This window comes from Perca fluviatilis, chromosome 4 (genome assembly GCF_010015445.1).
Source record: "Perca fluviatilis chromosome 4, GENO_Pfluv_1.0, whole genome shotgun sequence".
Taxonomy (NCBI): domain Eukaryota; kingdom Metazoa; phylum Chordata; class Actinopteri; order Perciformes; family Percidae; genus Perca; species Perca fluviatilis.
The window spans coordinates 20183410-20197611 of record NC_053115.1 but is presented as its reverse complement, the minus strand read 5'-3'; the positions used below and the strand labels follow the sequence as shown (position 1 = coordinate 20197611).

The 14202-nt window shown below is 38.8% G+C and overlaps 3 protein-coding genes across 7 annotated transcripts; 2 read left to right on the top strand and 1 right to left on the bottom strand.

The window, feature by feature from the left end:
* The first annotated feature begins 100 nt into the window (after positions 1 to 100).
* On the top strand, positions 101 to 2972 carry tcta (T cell leukemia translocation altered). Its single transcript, XM_039797443.1, has 3 exons — positions 101 to 459; positions 551 to 602; positions 1644 to 2972. The coding sequence occupies exons 1-3, from the start codon at positions 249 to 251 to the stop codon at positions 1684 to 1686; spliced, it is 306 nt and encodes a 101-aa protein (XP_039653377.1). The 5' UTR covers positions 101 to 248; the 3' UTR covers positions 1687 to 2972.
* Positions 1863 to 9957, bottom strand: glyctk (glycerate kinase). Of its 5 annotated transcripts, none has more exons than XM_039797437.1 (6): positions 9913 to 9957; positions 7841 to 7925; positions 5116 to 5194; positions 4566 to 4717; positions 4299 to 4474; positions 1863 to 4206 (listed from the first exon to the last, which is right to left on the bottom strand). In XM_039797437.1, the coding sequence occupies exons 1-6, from the start codon at positions 9919 to 9921 to the stop codon at positions 3325 to 3327; spliced, it is 1383 nt and encodes a 460-aa protein (XP_039653371.1). In that variant the 5' UTR covers positions 9922 to 9957; the 3' UTR covers positions 1863 to 3324. The 5 variants fall into 5 exon arrangements, with proteins under 5 accessions (XP_039653371.1, XP_039653366.1, XP_039653369.1 ...); XM_039797432.1 differs by having other exon boundaries at positions 4808 to 5194; positions 9913 to 9951; XM_039797435.1 differs by lacking the exon at positions 9913 to 9957 and adding an exon at positions 8122 to 8214.
* Positions 8291 to 13725, top strand: wdr82 (WD repeat domain 82). Its single transcript, XM_039797441.1, has 9 exons — positions 8291 to 8672; positions 9553 to 9650; positions 10958 to 11024; positions 11136 to 11235; positions 11349 to 11465; positions 11570 to 11725; positions 12041 to 12110; positions 12505 to 12647; positions 13504 to 13725. The coding sequence occupies exons 1-9, from the start codon at positions 8512 to 8514 to the stop codon at positions 13531 to 13533; spliced, it is 942 nt and encodes a 313-aa protein (XP_039653375.1). The 5' UTR covers positions 8291 to 8511; the 3' UTR covers positions 13534 to 13725.
* The last annotated feature ends 477 nt before the right edge of the window (positions 13726 to 14202 follow it).

The following is a 14202-nucleotide window of genomic DNA, read 5'->3' as shown; positions in this document are numbered from 1 at the left end:
AACCCTAACCAATCCCACGTGTCTTGCCTAAACCTAGCTATCGTACTAGCCAATCAGAGGGAGAGTAGGGCCGGCCATGCCTTCCGGATTGCTTCGCCATCCTAGGAAACGCAAATTCGCTAATGGTAGAGATGGCGACCAGGATGTCATGTGCTAACGTTACCTAGCCAAAGCGACGTTTTTTAAAATTATCAATCGGATGAAGAGTTCACCATATTGATTCCACACAAGCTGAATAACCAGACACTATGGAGGAACCGTGGGATTTTGAGTTTTTGTCCCGCATCGCTGACAGCTGCTTGTCGTTCCTATCCGAATTTGTTGACGACTGGCTCGCCAACGATATGAGAGTCTCCATATTCAAAATCTTACTCAGCTGGTTAATTTTTAGTCTTGTCGCAATTCACTTTGCATGGAAAGTATACGGGAATACAGTCAACGATATGTATTATCGACAAGGTGAGTTTTCTTCGACCTTATCTCTATATCACTTGGTAAACTAGTGCCAGTCACGTTGGCTTTATCTCCGTCTGTTGGTGTTTATGTTCAGGGACTGGACAGAACGGAGGCACACCTGATACAGCACCTCACCTCAGTGGATGGTAGGTTTCCGAGCATCCATGTCGCTTCAAACAGGTAGATTATCCTCCTCACACTGTCTGGTGCTCTAAAACTTCAGTTAGGATAGGCCACCATAATGGCAAAAGCTAGTTTTAGGATCTAATGCCAAATGTTGTTTCTGATTGATTGAGCATCTAATAGTTAAGGGAGACTTAGAAACTTGAATGGATATAGTGTAATTACTGTATGTTCTCTCAAATGAAACATGTATTGCAAACATAGCACAGATGGTTGTAGGGCTGCACATTTAATCGCAATTGTATCGAAATCGCAATATGGATTAGTGCAATATCCAAATCGCAGAGGGGGCGCAGTATTTGTTAATGGCAAAATATGTGTCAAACCATTCTGAGTTAACCCTTGTGTGGTCCTTCGGGTCCCAGTGACCCGAAGGACAACACAAGGATTATGTACTTCCCTTTACTTTGTTGAGAATTGCTCTCTAAACCCTGTTTCTTGTAAAGTAAGTAAGTAAAGTTTATTTCTAGAACACATTTAAACACAGTTTAAGCTGACCAAAATGCTGTACAAACAAGAACAAAGTTGCTGTATTAACCCTTGTTTAGAGAGCAATTCTCAACAAAGTAAAGGGAAGTACATAATCCTTGTGTTGTCCTTCGGGTCACTGGGACCCGAAGGACAACACAAGGGTTAAGTATTGTGGTGCTGCAGAGATGTCCCGGCCTACATATCGTATCCTACAGACTAAAGAAAAGAATCGCAAAAATCCCACTATAATCACTTTAATTTCTTTCAATGTTAATAATTATAAATGAAAATGAGAATAATGATCCAAAAACAATCATTCCCTCCAATATCGTGAATAATATCGCAATCGCAATATGTCAAAATAATCGCAATTAGATATTTTCCTCGTACATTATCGTGCAGCCCATAGATGGTCGTGGGGTAAAATATGTATATAGCATTCTAGAGGTTTTATCATACTTAAACTGCATTGTCGTTACTGCTTTTTTTTTTTTTTTTTTTTTTTTAGTAATAACATTTTGTTATTCTTGCAGGGAAAGTAAAGCAGGAGATCCCCCCAAGACTCATCGAGATTAACAGGACAATGGTGTTGGACTTTGGTCTTAATCCAAGTGAGAGCTGGACTCCTGTGTTTTGCTTATCATAAAGCATCTTCAGTGCATTCAAGATGCATGCACCTTCTGGTGACTGCCCAGAGAAACATCTTTTATGCATACCAACAGTGTCATACTGATATCCACTACATCAACTAGTAATGTGAGCTATTTATTTTGGCTTGTCAACATTTGTCATTGAGCAGAACTTTACTCCACATACATAACATTTTTTGCTTTGGTCCCCTTTTTTCCCCTATGAGGCTTCAGTACAAATGTGACAAATATTGCTGGGTTTGTGTGTAAATGAAGGTTGCTTTAAGAACACTGTGATGATAACAGACATAAAAATGTTCCATTCTGACCATGAGCAAAATAATTGGACTTGATTTGAATGATGAAAGGAACAATAGAATGTATTTTTCAAGTCTTTTGAAATACAGGTCCATGAAAATCAGTTCATATCTTTCATCTTCCACGATTTTTGTGTTTTTTTAACTGCTGTTTTTCCATAACATACTGTATAAGGAGCATTATTTGCACTTAATGAGTGATACAGAGTGCCTGTCTAGAGTATTCACCCCCCATTTGACTTTGTCCTGTTTCAACATTGACTCACAGCAATCTCTTGTGTCAAAGTGAAAACAAATCTTTACAACTAATCAAAATTAGATTCAATTAATGACACACCTTATATGCACACTTTGAATGAAAACCACCTGTGTAATCAAGGTGTGACAGATCATTTTAAATTATGTATCTGAAAGGATCAGCATGGTGGCACTTCGTGGGGGTGCTTCTGTACAGCAGACCATAGTGGCTTTTCATGGTAGAGGGTAAAATAAATGCCAAAATACATTGATACTTGAGGTTTAATATTTTTATATATTTGTGCTTATCAATTTGTTTTACTTTGACATTAGTTTATGTTAATGTGTCAAAAAAGAGTAGTTAACTGGGATTTAATGTAAAATAAGATATATGAAAAAGTCAAAGGGGGGTTGAATACTTTGTGTGCATTGTATGAGCCTCCTTACAGTTATAATGCTGTTATAATGGCAAAGACAAGTCGGTAATACAAGACAATGCACTGCAGTGTGTATTTACAGAAAGATTTTATGTTGTACATAGTCCTTGTCAAATGAACTAAACAAAACCATCAGCATATTTTAGGTACCTGAAGAGACCAGCGGCAAAGCATGAAGATAATACAAATGCAAGTTTTGTTTAAATAGCTTGATTGATATTAAATGTGTTGTTTTTTTGAAATACTGATGTCTTTGATGTCTCTACTTGCTAGAGCTGGTTTGTAAAAAAAGATAAATCAGCTAGTCTACTATTTAAGAGCTTATTGTTCCCAGGTAAAAGCTGATAACAAAAATGTTCTTTTTTTTTTATATTCCACTCCTATCTCATATTTTGTGGTCGTTATAATGTCATATAGCAATACCAGTCTTGCTTTCATATAGCTTTACAAAGGGTTTCACAGGTACGGGCCAAACATGTTTAGCTAGAGTTAAATAGAGTACTAAAATTTCAAGTTAGACTGATAAAGTACTTTATTTATCTAGATCCACTGGAGTTAGATCATTTATTTGGTGTGCTTTGGAATTATCATATGTTAATGGGGAATTGGTGGGATAAGTAGCATGTGCACATCCATCACATTGGTGCAGGTTAGGCCAGGTACAAGTAAGCGCTGACCAGCAGAAAGACATGTAAAAAATGTGTAAGAATCATTGTTGGTAAGGAAGTTGTCGATGTCCAGCCCCTTTGCTTGTGCCTCTTCATACACCCCCCAATCAGTGATGGCCCCTGCTGCCTCAGTGGGTCCATCCTGACCGTCAGTTCCACCACTCAGGAAGACAGGGCCATTAGGCGGAAGCTTCAGGCCTCTCAGCTCCAGTCCCACTCGAAGAGCCAGCTCCTGATTTCGACCACCTCGACCGTTGCCTGTCAGCTCCACAGTGGGCTCACCTCCAGCTAAGAGACACGTGGAACCCCATCCTTCTGTACGCCCTTCACCCAAGACCTGCATGGTACGGCAGAGGTCCCAGCTCTCCACACCTACTTCAGGCCCCAGCCTGAGCAGCTCAGCGGCAATCTCTGGAGGAGGTTCCTCTCGAGAACAGGCAAAGCGGGCCAGGAGGCCGTATAGTCTGGAGACTGACCTTACATCGCCACACACTCCTGGTGCCAGCACAACAGGGCGGAAACCTAACTCTCGGGCACGGCGACCTGCACACTTCAGGGCAATGCTGTTGGAGCCAATCACAGCGTTGAGAACATGTCCTGATGTATTGGATTCATCTTTATTCTCCCTCCACCTGGGACTTGGTCTCCCAAGGACATCCTTTACTGAGGCTGGTAGAGAGTTCAGCAGCTTGTAACGTTCGAGGACTGACAAAACTTCTTCAGGCCACACCTCACTCCACGCTGTCGGGCCGCTGGCTATCAAGTCCACAGGGTCCCCAATTACATCGGACAATATCAGTGAAACCACCTGTGAAGAAGATTAGATTAGAGGAGTGATAATAAAATGCTAGAACAAGTTCTTCTCTACAGTAAAAAGCTAATTAAAGAAAAGTATGTTACCTGGGCAGGGTGAGCACAATGAGCAAGCCCTCCACCCTTTAAGAAAGACAGGGCACGTCGCACAGTGTTCAGCTCTTGAATAGTGGCACCAGCACCTGCAAGTCTGCGGGTAACATCGTGTTTCTCTTGCAATGAGATTGGTGGGATGGGTGCAGGTAATAGCGCAGAGCCTCCACCTAGACACAGATTCACCACTTTGTATTTAAGATTTACATTTCAAGGTATGATTTTGTAAAAAAAAAAAAAAGCAACAAGATATATTTTTACCTGAAATCAGTACAAGCAGCAGGTCTTTCTCTGTCAGTTCACTGGCTAACTGCTTGATCGCTTCAGCTGCCTTCTGGGCATCAACGTCAGGCAAGTTGTGTTTAGCTCCCTCCATTACTCTGATGCGACTGTTTTCTTTTAACAAGAGATGGCTGTAAAGAAAGTGAGAAATGTTGTTATGCTGCTTAAACTTATTATTGTGTAATACTTTAAGTTGTTTACATCCTAAGGCTTTTGCTTACTCTTTTCCATGCTGCTGTAATGTCTGCTGAATCCCATGTGGCACACTTATTACTCCTTTAACTAAATGATCCCCCACAATCCTCTCTGCCTCTGCAGCCATACCCAGTACAGCTTTTCCAAAGCCCACCAAGTGAAGGTTGTGTTTGAGTGTAAATTTGTGACCGTTAATAATAACTGAGTCCTCCTTGCGCTCCATACTCTGCCGGACCACCGTGTCTGGCTGCACAGCTTCCACTGCAGCTGCAAACACCTCACGTGCCCTTGAGTCCATTGACATTTTGCACAATGTAGGTTTTCTCCTGCTCACCAGGGCCAGAAAAGGCTGAGGCCGAAACAGGGAAAGAACACGTGCCATGGACAGTTCAGTGGGTCGCAGCAGAAATTGCCTGAGGAATTAAAAAAGCCATAGTTTATAAAGACAGTTTCCACAAAACATGTTATTTTAAAAAGAACACATATATTGAATTGAGCAATGTGCAGAGAGGAAAATGTCAGATATCCTACAGTTACTACCAAATAATGTTTGTTTGGCAAAGGACACTTCTACCTCTCAAGTAAATGTTGAAAAATCAGAAGGTGAACTGTAGTATTGTAGTCATCATCGTGAACATTAACCTTCTCAGAAGAACTAACATTTCTGCAATTCTATCTGGAAACAAGGACTCAAAATTCAATATCTTACGGCTTTTTATGTTTGTGTTACTGCTGGTCACTGCTGTACTTGATGGCGGTGAGTACTTCTCAAAAGTAAAATGATATCAAGGTGAGGTAGTTGCACCACTTGAATTACTGGTATGGTGCATTGAAGATTAAATTGCAAGTTACATTTGCAGTAAAGTAATAAATCTGAGCCAAAAACAATTGGCTGTTGCCAGAAATCTATATTCAAGTGTTTAAAGTTAATAGGCTGTACAGTCCTTTCACTGATTGGTAGCTATGTTAAAATCTTACCCATCATATAAATCTGAAGACTTCAGGAGTACACTTGTGTGTGTGGTGCTGTTGTATACCTATTCTATTCACATAAATTAATAATTTGTTCATGTGTTGGCTGTTAGCTTACTTTTAAAGGCTGAAATGAAAGTGTTCAAACCATTGCATTCCTTTTGTGTTTAAATTCAACCAAAACCCTACATATAATAGCTGGTATCATCCTAAACCAGTTACATATGTCCCGTGATTTCTGCTTTCATGAGGCGGCCTACCTGTGAAGGTTGTAAACGGGATATAAAGCCTGTGGATTCCTGTGGAAGCCTGTTATGTGCGCTCCAGCTCAGCAGTCAGGCAGTGAAGCAGAAATCTGACCAGAGACTGACTGGAGATGTGTACCTTGTGTGTAATGATTGATTTGAATGGATCGCAGGACACAGCCAACCACTGATCATCCAGCTGTGCATTTGTCTCGGAAGTTGTTTTCCCCCGATTGGGTGAACAAAAAAAAGAGTAGTATCTAACAGACTTTGTAGCCATGCATGCTGCAGCATAGTTCAAAGGATACACAAGTTGACTGATTGGTCATTTTGATCTTAGTTGACTTAGATTTTTGTAGTGAATTAATCATTTTTTAAAGCTTTTTCATGCTGAATGACATATTTCCAAGAAACTTACGAGCAGATCTATGGTACACTCCAGATTTAAAGTGGTGTTTTTGCATGATTATTTGTGGAGAAACAGATCTGTCCATTAAGTCAAGTAATAGATTATTCCAAAATCGTATGAGTTTTAGTCGCCTAAGAATTTCTTTAGTCAAGGATAGCCCTATAGTTTACGCTAAATTAATGTGCACACCGGTCGCAAGTTTCTCTGAGTTGTGAAGACACCTGCATTCATGCTCTGTTTGAAAACCAAACATGTCAAGCCTAAGCTTGCATTGTTTGTTTATGACAGCAAAGAGCCTTCTCACTTGTAGAAATAGTCGTCAAGTAAATTATATTTCATGTAAGATTTTGGTACTAAGCCAATCGGGACATGACAGACTTTTGGTATCATCAAAAACCCTGACTATAGACATTCAGGTCATACAGTGTTGGAAAGTTGTCTTTTTGATATGTTTTTGCACTTATTCACAAAAGAAAAGTGTGACAGCTTAAAATTAACAGATCAGCACATATCCTAAGAAATAGCACATGGCCCACTGGGGGTAGATCGTTTTATACAGTCTATGGGTAGATGCTATAAATTGGTCAACCATCAGCAATTTTTGCTATTCCGTTTACTATGGTGTCTTTCCCTTTAACATCTCTAGTTATATGAGGCCATTGTGGGCAATGTTTTAATGTTTTAATTAATGAGCAGGACTGCTACAATATAAGATTTTGTATATGAATTTTTACTTTTGCACCTACGTGAAGTATACTTCTTGTCATGAGCAAATGACCCATCTGGTTATTTTATCTATAAACAATTTGTCAATTAATTTTCCAGAAAATGTATTATCATAGGGCTAGGACATATATCGTCAAAACGATATCTATCGTATATTTTCTTCTATATTGTTTCACGTCGGAAAAACCAGCAGCCAAACTGCAATAATGCAATAGGCCTATTTACGTCTGATCCTTGCACTGTATATTAATTTTTCTAAAAAGAGAAAATACTCAGTAGCCTACTTTTCATTTAATACACACAGAAGTATACAAAAAATAGGCTTACAATGTGGTTATTTATATAGACTATTTATTTATTAAATGACCAGAAAACGTGCTATCGTGATACTGTATCTTTATCGGGATAAGATTTTGGCCATATACCGCCCAGCCCAGCTATATGATACCCCTATATATTTCTGTAGTAGACGACTAGTGATATAAAACTACATTATCGTAATAGAGGATTTTATCCATATCACCCAGCGCACAATTGGAAACACACATAACACGAAATAGCGTTAAATTATTTATGAATAAATATATGTTACCATGGTCACCCTCAATCTTGTACACTATCCAAACAAATGTCCGCACTCTTGACATTTAAAAAAACACATGGGCTGTTGACATAACAGTTAAAGTTGGTTTATACCTCAGACGTACCTTTCTGTAAGGACAGAACTCCGGCTGTTATTTTCTTCTTCACTTCTCCTGCGTCCATGTTGCTTCCTGGAGCAAAACCTAGAAGCTGACAGAAAATAGAACAGGCTGACAAATGTGACAGAAAGTGCTGGACCAGAGCATAGACAGGGGCTAATAATCAGTGCTAGTAATTGTAGCCTACAGACAAATGACGAGAAAGGGACAGACTATTTCTATGCAGAGTACTGCAGATGGGTCCAGATGGATATAAGAGTAAAATATGATATATTATTGACTCTCACTCTTAACATCTCATTGTTAATTCATTGGAATAACGCATTTTCTGTTGTTTCTATGGCTTTGAACTTTGAACTTTGATATATATCGCGATAACTATCACATAGCGTGGTTTCCGACCAATGCTCGTGTCGGTGTCAGATGATGAAATGCGCGTCACCGACGTCGCGAAGGCGGTGCTTTTCCCTCCCTCCTCTTTACTCCCGTGGATCAGAAGTATTACAGGCGGGCTTTCGTCGCTGTTTTTGAACTACACTTCTTTAAAAAAAGAACTGGTAGCACCATATAAATTCATATATACATAATATATGAATCCAAATTACAATTGGTGACATCTGCCAACCGATTTAAAGTAAAACGAGGGCCTGCTTCCCCTCAGACTGACCGAGGCCATCATGAAGCTGACGGACAATGTGCTGCGGAGCTTTAGAGTTGCTAAGGTGTTTCGAGAAAACTCAGACAAAATTAATTGTTTCGATTTCAGTTCAAATGGAGAAACAATTATTTCCAGCAGCGACGACGATTCCTTAGTCCTGTACGACTGCCAAGAGGGAAAGTAAGAGCGGTTAATGTTCATTTTGCTCTATTGTTTTTGACGTTAGCTAACGTTACTTGCTATGCTAGCTAGCGAGGCCTACTGCACTGCGATTATGCTCGGCAGCGATTGTATGAGATGTAAAACGTCTTCTTGCAACATTAACGTTAACTCTGTCCGTTTTGTAGCCATCGTGTTAGAAATAACGTTAGACCTTAATCTATGTGTCAATAGACTAGTAATTGTTAGGTAACGTCATGTTTGAGTTGATTTAAAAAAAGAAGAAAACCTTGCAGAGGTGGAACAGGGCTGCTACCAACTCGTCAATATCTATTGATCCATCAATGATTTTGAGTAATAGTCTAACATAAATAGTACTGAGAGGATGTGTGTGAATATGAACATTTGCTGCTTTTCTTATGTAATGGTAAATTGTATATCTTAGGGTTTTGGGTGGACAAAACAAGCAGTTTGAAATTGTGACAGACATTTAGCACTCTATTCTGACATTTTATAGACCAAACAATTAATCTATGAATAAGAAAAAGTAACCAATAATGAGCACAATTGCTAGTTGCAGCCAGAATGTATCTGATTTACAGGTTAAAATAGCAACCTCTTATCAGTAAATTGGTTTTAAAGCAGTGTCTTAAAATGTTGACCAGCAGTCAGAGACATCTTTCAGTAGTGAAAACATAAATATTTTAAACAAAGAAAAAGCAATTATCTGATCATTTGAGGCAGTATCGTTGATGTGTTCAGTCATTTTGTGAATGAAAAGTAATAGAGCAATAGGCTAATTATAAAAAATACAACTAGATTATTTGTCTGCACAGATTAATATCATTCAGTGATTCAAATGCTCATTTCCCCCCCTCTCTCATAATCTGATATATGGCAGACCCAAGAGGACTCTCTACAGCAAAAAGTATGGAGTGGATCTGATCAGGTACACACATGCTGCAAACACTGTGGTCTACAGTTCCAACAAAATCGATGGTATGTTGATGCACAAATACTTGTTGGTAGTTTTTGTTTGGTAGCATGAATACGTTTCAGGTTGTGTCCATTATGGCATTGTTGATATATCGCAGAATGAAGAATTCGTCTACGAATCAACTATCCCAGTGTTTATTATTCTGTTATGAAAATGTGATTTGTGATCATTAATAATGGGAAAAGTCATTAAAGGATCATGCCGACTTATTGGGAATTTAGCTTATTCACCGTAACCCCCAGAGTTAGACAAGTCAATACATACCCTTCTCATCTCCAGACGTCTCCAGTGGCATCAGCCCATCACAGAACAGGCAGGTGAATGGTTCCAGTAATCCTACTGCTCCGAATAAGTGACAAAATAACACCAACATGTTGTAATTTACATGTTGTGATTTGTAGAGTCACAGCGTGTACAAAAAACAACGTAACATGAGACACAGCCATCTTCTAACCGTAAACAAACCGGGAACTATATTCTCAGGTGGAAGAATATAGTACTTGGGCGGAGTGATATGCTCGCAGCAAGCCTGGCTGAGAATATAGTTCCCGGTTTGTTTACAGATAGAAGATGGCTGTGTCTCATGTTACGTTGTTTTTTGTACACGCGTAACAATCACAACATGTAAATGGTATATGTTGGCGTTATTTTGTCACTTTGTGTATTCGGAACAGTAGGCTAGTTGGAACCAGTTACCTGCAGGATCTGTGCTGGGCTAAGCTAATGCTGGAGCCGTCAGACAGCATTACAACACGCACGGAGATGAGAAGGGTATGTATCGACTTGTCTTACTCTGGGGGTTACGGTGAATAAGCTAAACTCACAATAAGTCGGCATGTTCCTTTTTAATACTGGGAATTTAGCGCCATAGAAGTAGAAACATTTATTTCACTGTGATGCAGGAGAAGACAACATTTAAATCATATCACAATATTTACGATTATCTGAATTGTAAACATCTTGCCTTGACATATTAGTTCGATCTACAGTATAAGCTGTAGGGTACAGTGTGTTTTTACTAATTGAACTGTAGTTGATGTATACATGACCCCTATGGACTGCTGCTGGATCGCTGGACACTCTACTCACTTTGGTCTGAGGTAGTTGTTTGTACAGTTTGAGGGTCTGTGATTCTGCCCCATACAGGAGCTAACTGTACAAGTGACTGCCTTGCCCACGGTTGAGTCAACTCATCGCGCCTGCCTGTAATCAATTTCATGTTTGGTTGCCAGCTTGTTTCTTGCTGTTGCTGGCCATGTTTAATGTATAATTTGGTCATGTTGTTATTGTGTTGTTGTTGTTATTTAAGATACTATCCGGTACCTGTCCCTTCATGACAACAAATACATCCGCTACTTTCCTGGGCATAACAAAAGGTGAGGACTGGATTTATGCTGGTCTGTCTGTACCTTGATTTGATGTGAAGTGTTGAGTAGGAAGTTGCTCTGTTCTCATGTTTTCCTCTTCTTTCTTTAATGTGTGACCAGAGTGACGTCTCTCTCCATGTCTCCTGTGGACGACACATTTATATCTGGCTCATTAGATAAAACAATCAGACTGTGGGATTTGCGGTCACCTAACTGTCAGGTGAGTCTCCTTTTTTGTGATTTGGTGACCATCCAATGATGTTGCAGTAAAATGAAAATGGACACGAGGGATATAGCTGATATTGACCTTCTCTTGTCATGTGTCAATTTTAGGGTTTGATGCACCTGCAGGGGAAGCCAGTGTGCTCTTTTGATCCAGAGGGTCTAATATTTGCTGCAGGAATTAATTCAGAGATGGTTAAACTTTATGATCTGCGGTCGTTTGACAAGGTAAGAAGTGTTTGTGTGTGAGAGACCATTCATAATGTGTGTTTGTCTAATATTTTAAAGAAATAGCTTCAATTTAATATATTCATGGCGCGTCTCGTCAACAGGGTCCTTTTGCAACCTTCAAGCTCCAGTATGACCGGACGTGTGAGTGGACAGGACTCAAGTTTAGCAATGATGGAAAACTCATTCTTCTTTCTACTAATGGTGGAGCCCTTCGTGTCTTAGATGCTTTTAAGGGTGCCGTGTTACATTCCTTTGGGGTAAGAGACGACTCATTGACGCGCACAATGTATGAAAATATGTATCACTTAAAAAGAAAAAAACAAAGACAGATTTCACATCTAAATCACACAGGACAGTGTCACAGTGAAAATTACAAACGTTTGTAAAACCCTCACACAGTCAAATCGCACCCATTCATTAACCCGTTAAAACTGACGGTATTTTTTGTTTTCAAATTCTTTTTAATTTTTTATATATGAGGATCTGAAAACTTACCAACAAACTGTTCACTGTTGCAGTACTAATGTGCACAAATTAGTTGCTCATGGATGCTGTTATTCATTCAACCACAGGGCTACAACAACAATAAATGTGTAACACTGGAGGCATCATTCACCCCGGATTCTCAGTTTGTTATGATCGGTAAGTTAAGAGCACTCTTTTTCTCTTGTTTCTCTCTCTGGATTCATACATTATTTCATTTTAAAGGAGCTTTATCACAACCATTTAAAAAAAAAAAAAAAAAAAAAACTAAATCAATTGATTTTGAATTCTACTAAAGCCATACATAGACAAACAAATAATAGGAATAGCTTGAAGTACAAAAATCAATTCCTAAATCCTAGTGATGCTGCAGGGGAAACATTTTGCATATTAATACAACAAGATCTCTGCTCTGCTCAGTGATGTTGCAGAAGGCCAATATATGAAATGTCTCACAAACACCATTATTTTTGACAAATAAAAAGGTTTTCTTCACAGACTTGGTCGTCATATAACAGTGCTGCTCATATTGTGTTTTGTTCATATATTCCAGGCTCTGAAGATGGAAAAATCCACGTGTGGAATGCAGAGAGCGGTATGAAGGTGGCTTTATTAGACGGGAAGCACACAGGACCAATTAGCTGCCTGCAGTTCAACCCCAAGTTCATGACGTTTGCAAGTGCCTGCTCCAACATGGTGAGTGGGGGCTAAAAGCATTACTGAAGCAGATTTCTAAATCATTTCTTTGGAAGCTGCATTAGGTAGTAAATATGTCATCTAAGTTGTTTTGGGGGAATTTGGTACCAATAACTTGACTGTGAAATATGATGTCACTAAACTGAGCATTTCATGGACTTAATCTTCTTCTTAGTCACAGTATTACATTTTTGTTATTGTGTTTTTTGTAACACTCTTGATGACTCCAATCTAAAACTGTACATGCGGGATACAACTGTGCGTAAGTGACTGTGAGCTTGTCATGTCGTTCATTTCAGTGTTAAATTCATCAGGCGGGTGGCCAGTTAGCTCAGTTGGTAGAGCAGGATCTTTACTGCAATATCTACACTGCCCATTATCAGCAACCATTCATCCAATGTTCCAAAGGCACATTCTGTTTACTAATCTGATATCATCTTAAAAGGCTAACTGAGAAAACATTGGAGAACCCTTTTGCAATTATGTAAACACATAATGTAATCTGAAAACTGCTGCCCTGGTTAAAAAAACAATGCAGCTGATCTCAGCTGGTATTCTGTCTATAATGGAAATTTCTAAGTGACCCCAAACTTTTGACCGGTAGTGTAAATAGAGGTTTATTCCTTGATGCAGAAGGTCCAGGGTTCGTAAACCCATAAACAATCTTTTAAAAAAAAAAATCATCAGGCGGAAAAAATGCAAAGCAAGACGACGATATAAATTAGATATACGTATTTATATAAAAAAAAGAACAGCGAAACTTCACCTTTTACGGGACTACACATGCACACAAAAACCTCAGCAAACACAAAATGGTTCTTTAGTGATGAAACATTTTGAATGCTTTATCTTTCAGGCATTCTGGCTCCCGACCATCGATGACTGATTGCGACAAAGTGAAGGCAAGGCTTCTGTTGAAGGCCAAAGTCAAAGTGAGCAGCAGGGGTCAGCACAGCCAGCTCATTGTAAATTACACAGGAAGCGTTAAATTCAAATTGTACATAAGTAGTTTGCAAAAATGGATCATTTGTCTATTCTTTTTTATATTTCTATTTAACATTAAACTGTTTCTTTGTAAGATGTTTGTTTTGTCAATTTATTATTGTGTTGTGGTTTGTGAACAAAGTCATGGAGAGATCCAGTGTGGCCAGAAAGTTATTATATACAAAAATATATATATATATATATATATATATATATATATATATATATATATATATATATATATATCTACACTGCCCATTATCAGCAACCATTCATCCAATTGACAAATTATTACTTTATTTTTTATCTTTCCTATGAGTTTTAATTGTCAGTGTAATATCCATTTTCAGGTTAAATTTCCAGTTAAAATTCTTGTATAATTTTTAAAGCTGGAGTTATTAGGAACCTTAAATATAGTAGTTTTAAATCTGTTGACTTGAGATTGGGGAAAATGCTGTCACCATGTCCAGGTGATTTGTGACGGCAAAAACATCTTACACAATCTGTTGACCATCACGGTTGTCATGTGTCGAGTAAATTGAGATTGACAAAGTTCAATATGTTGGGTAAA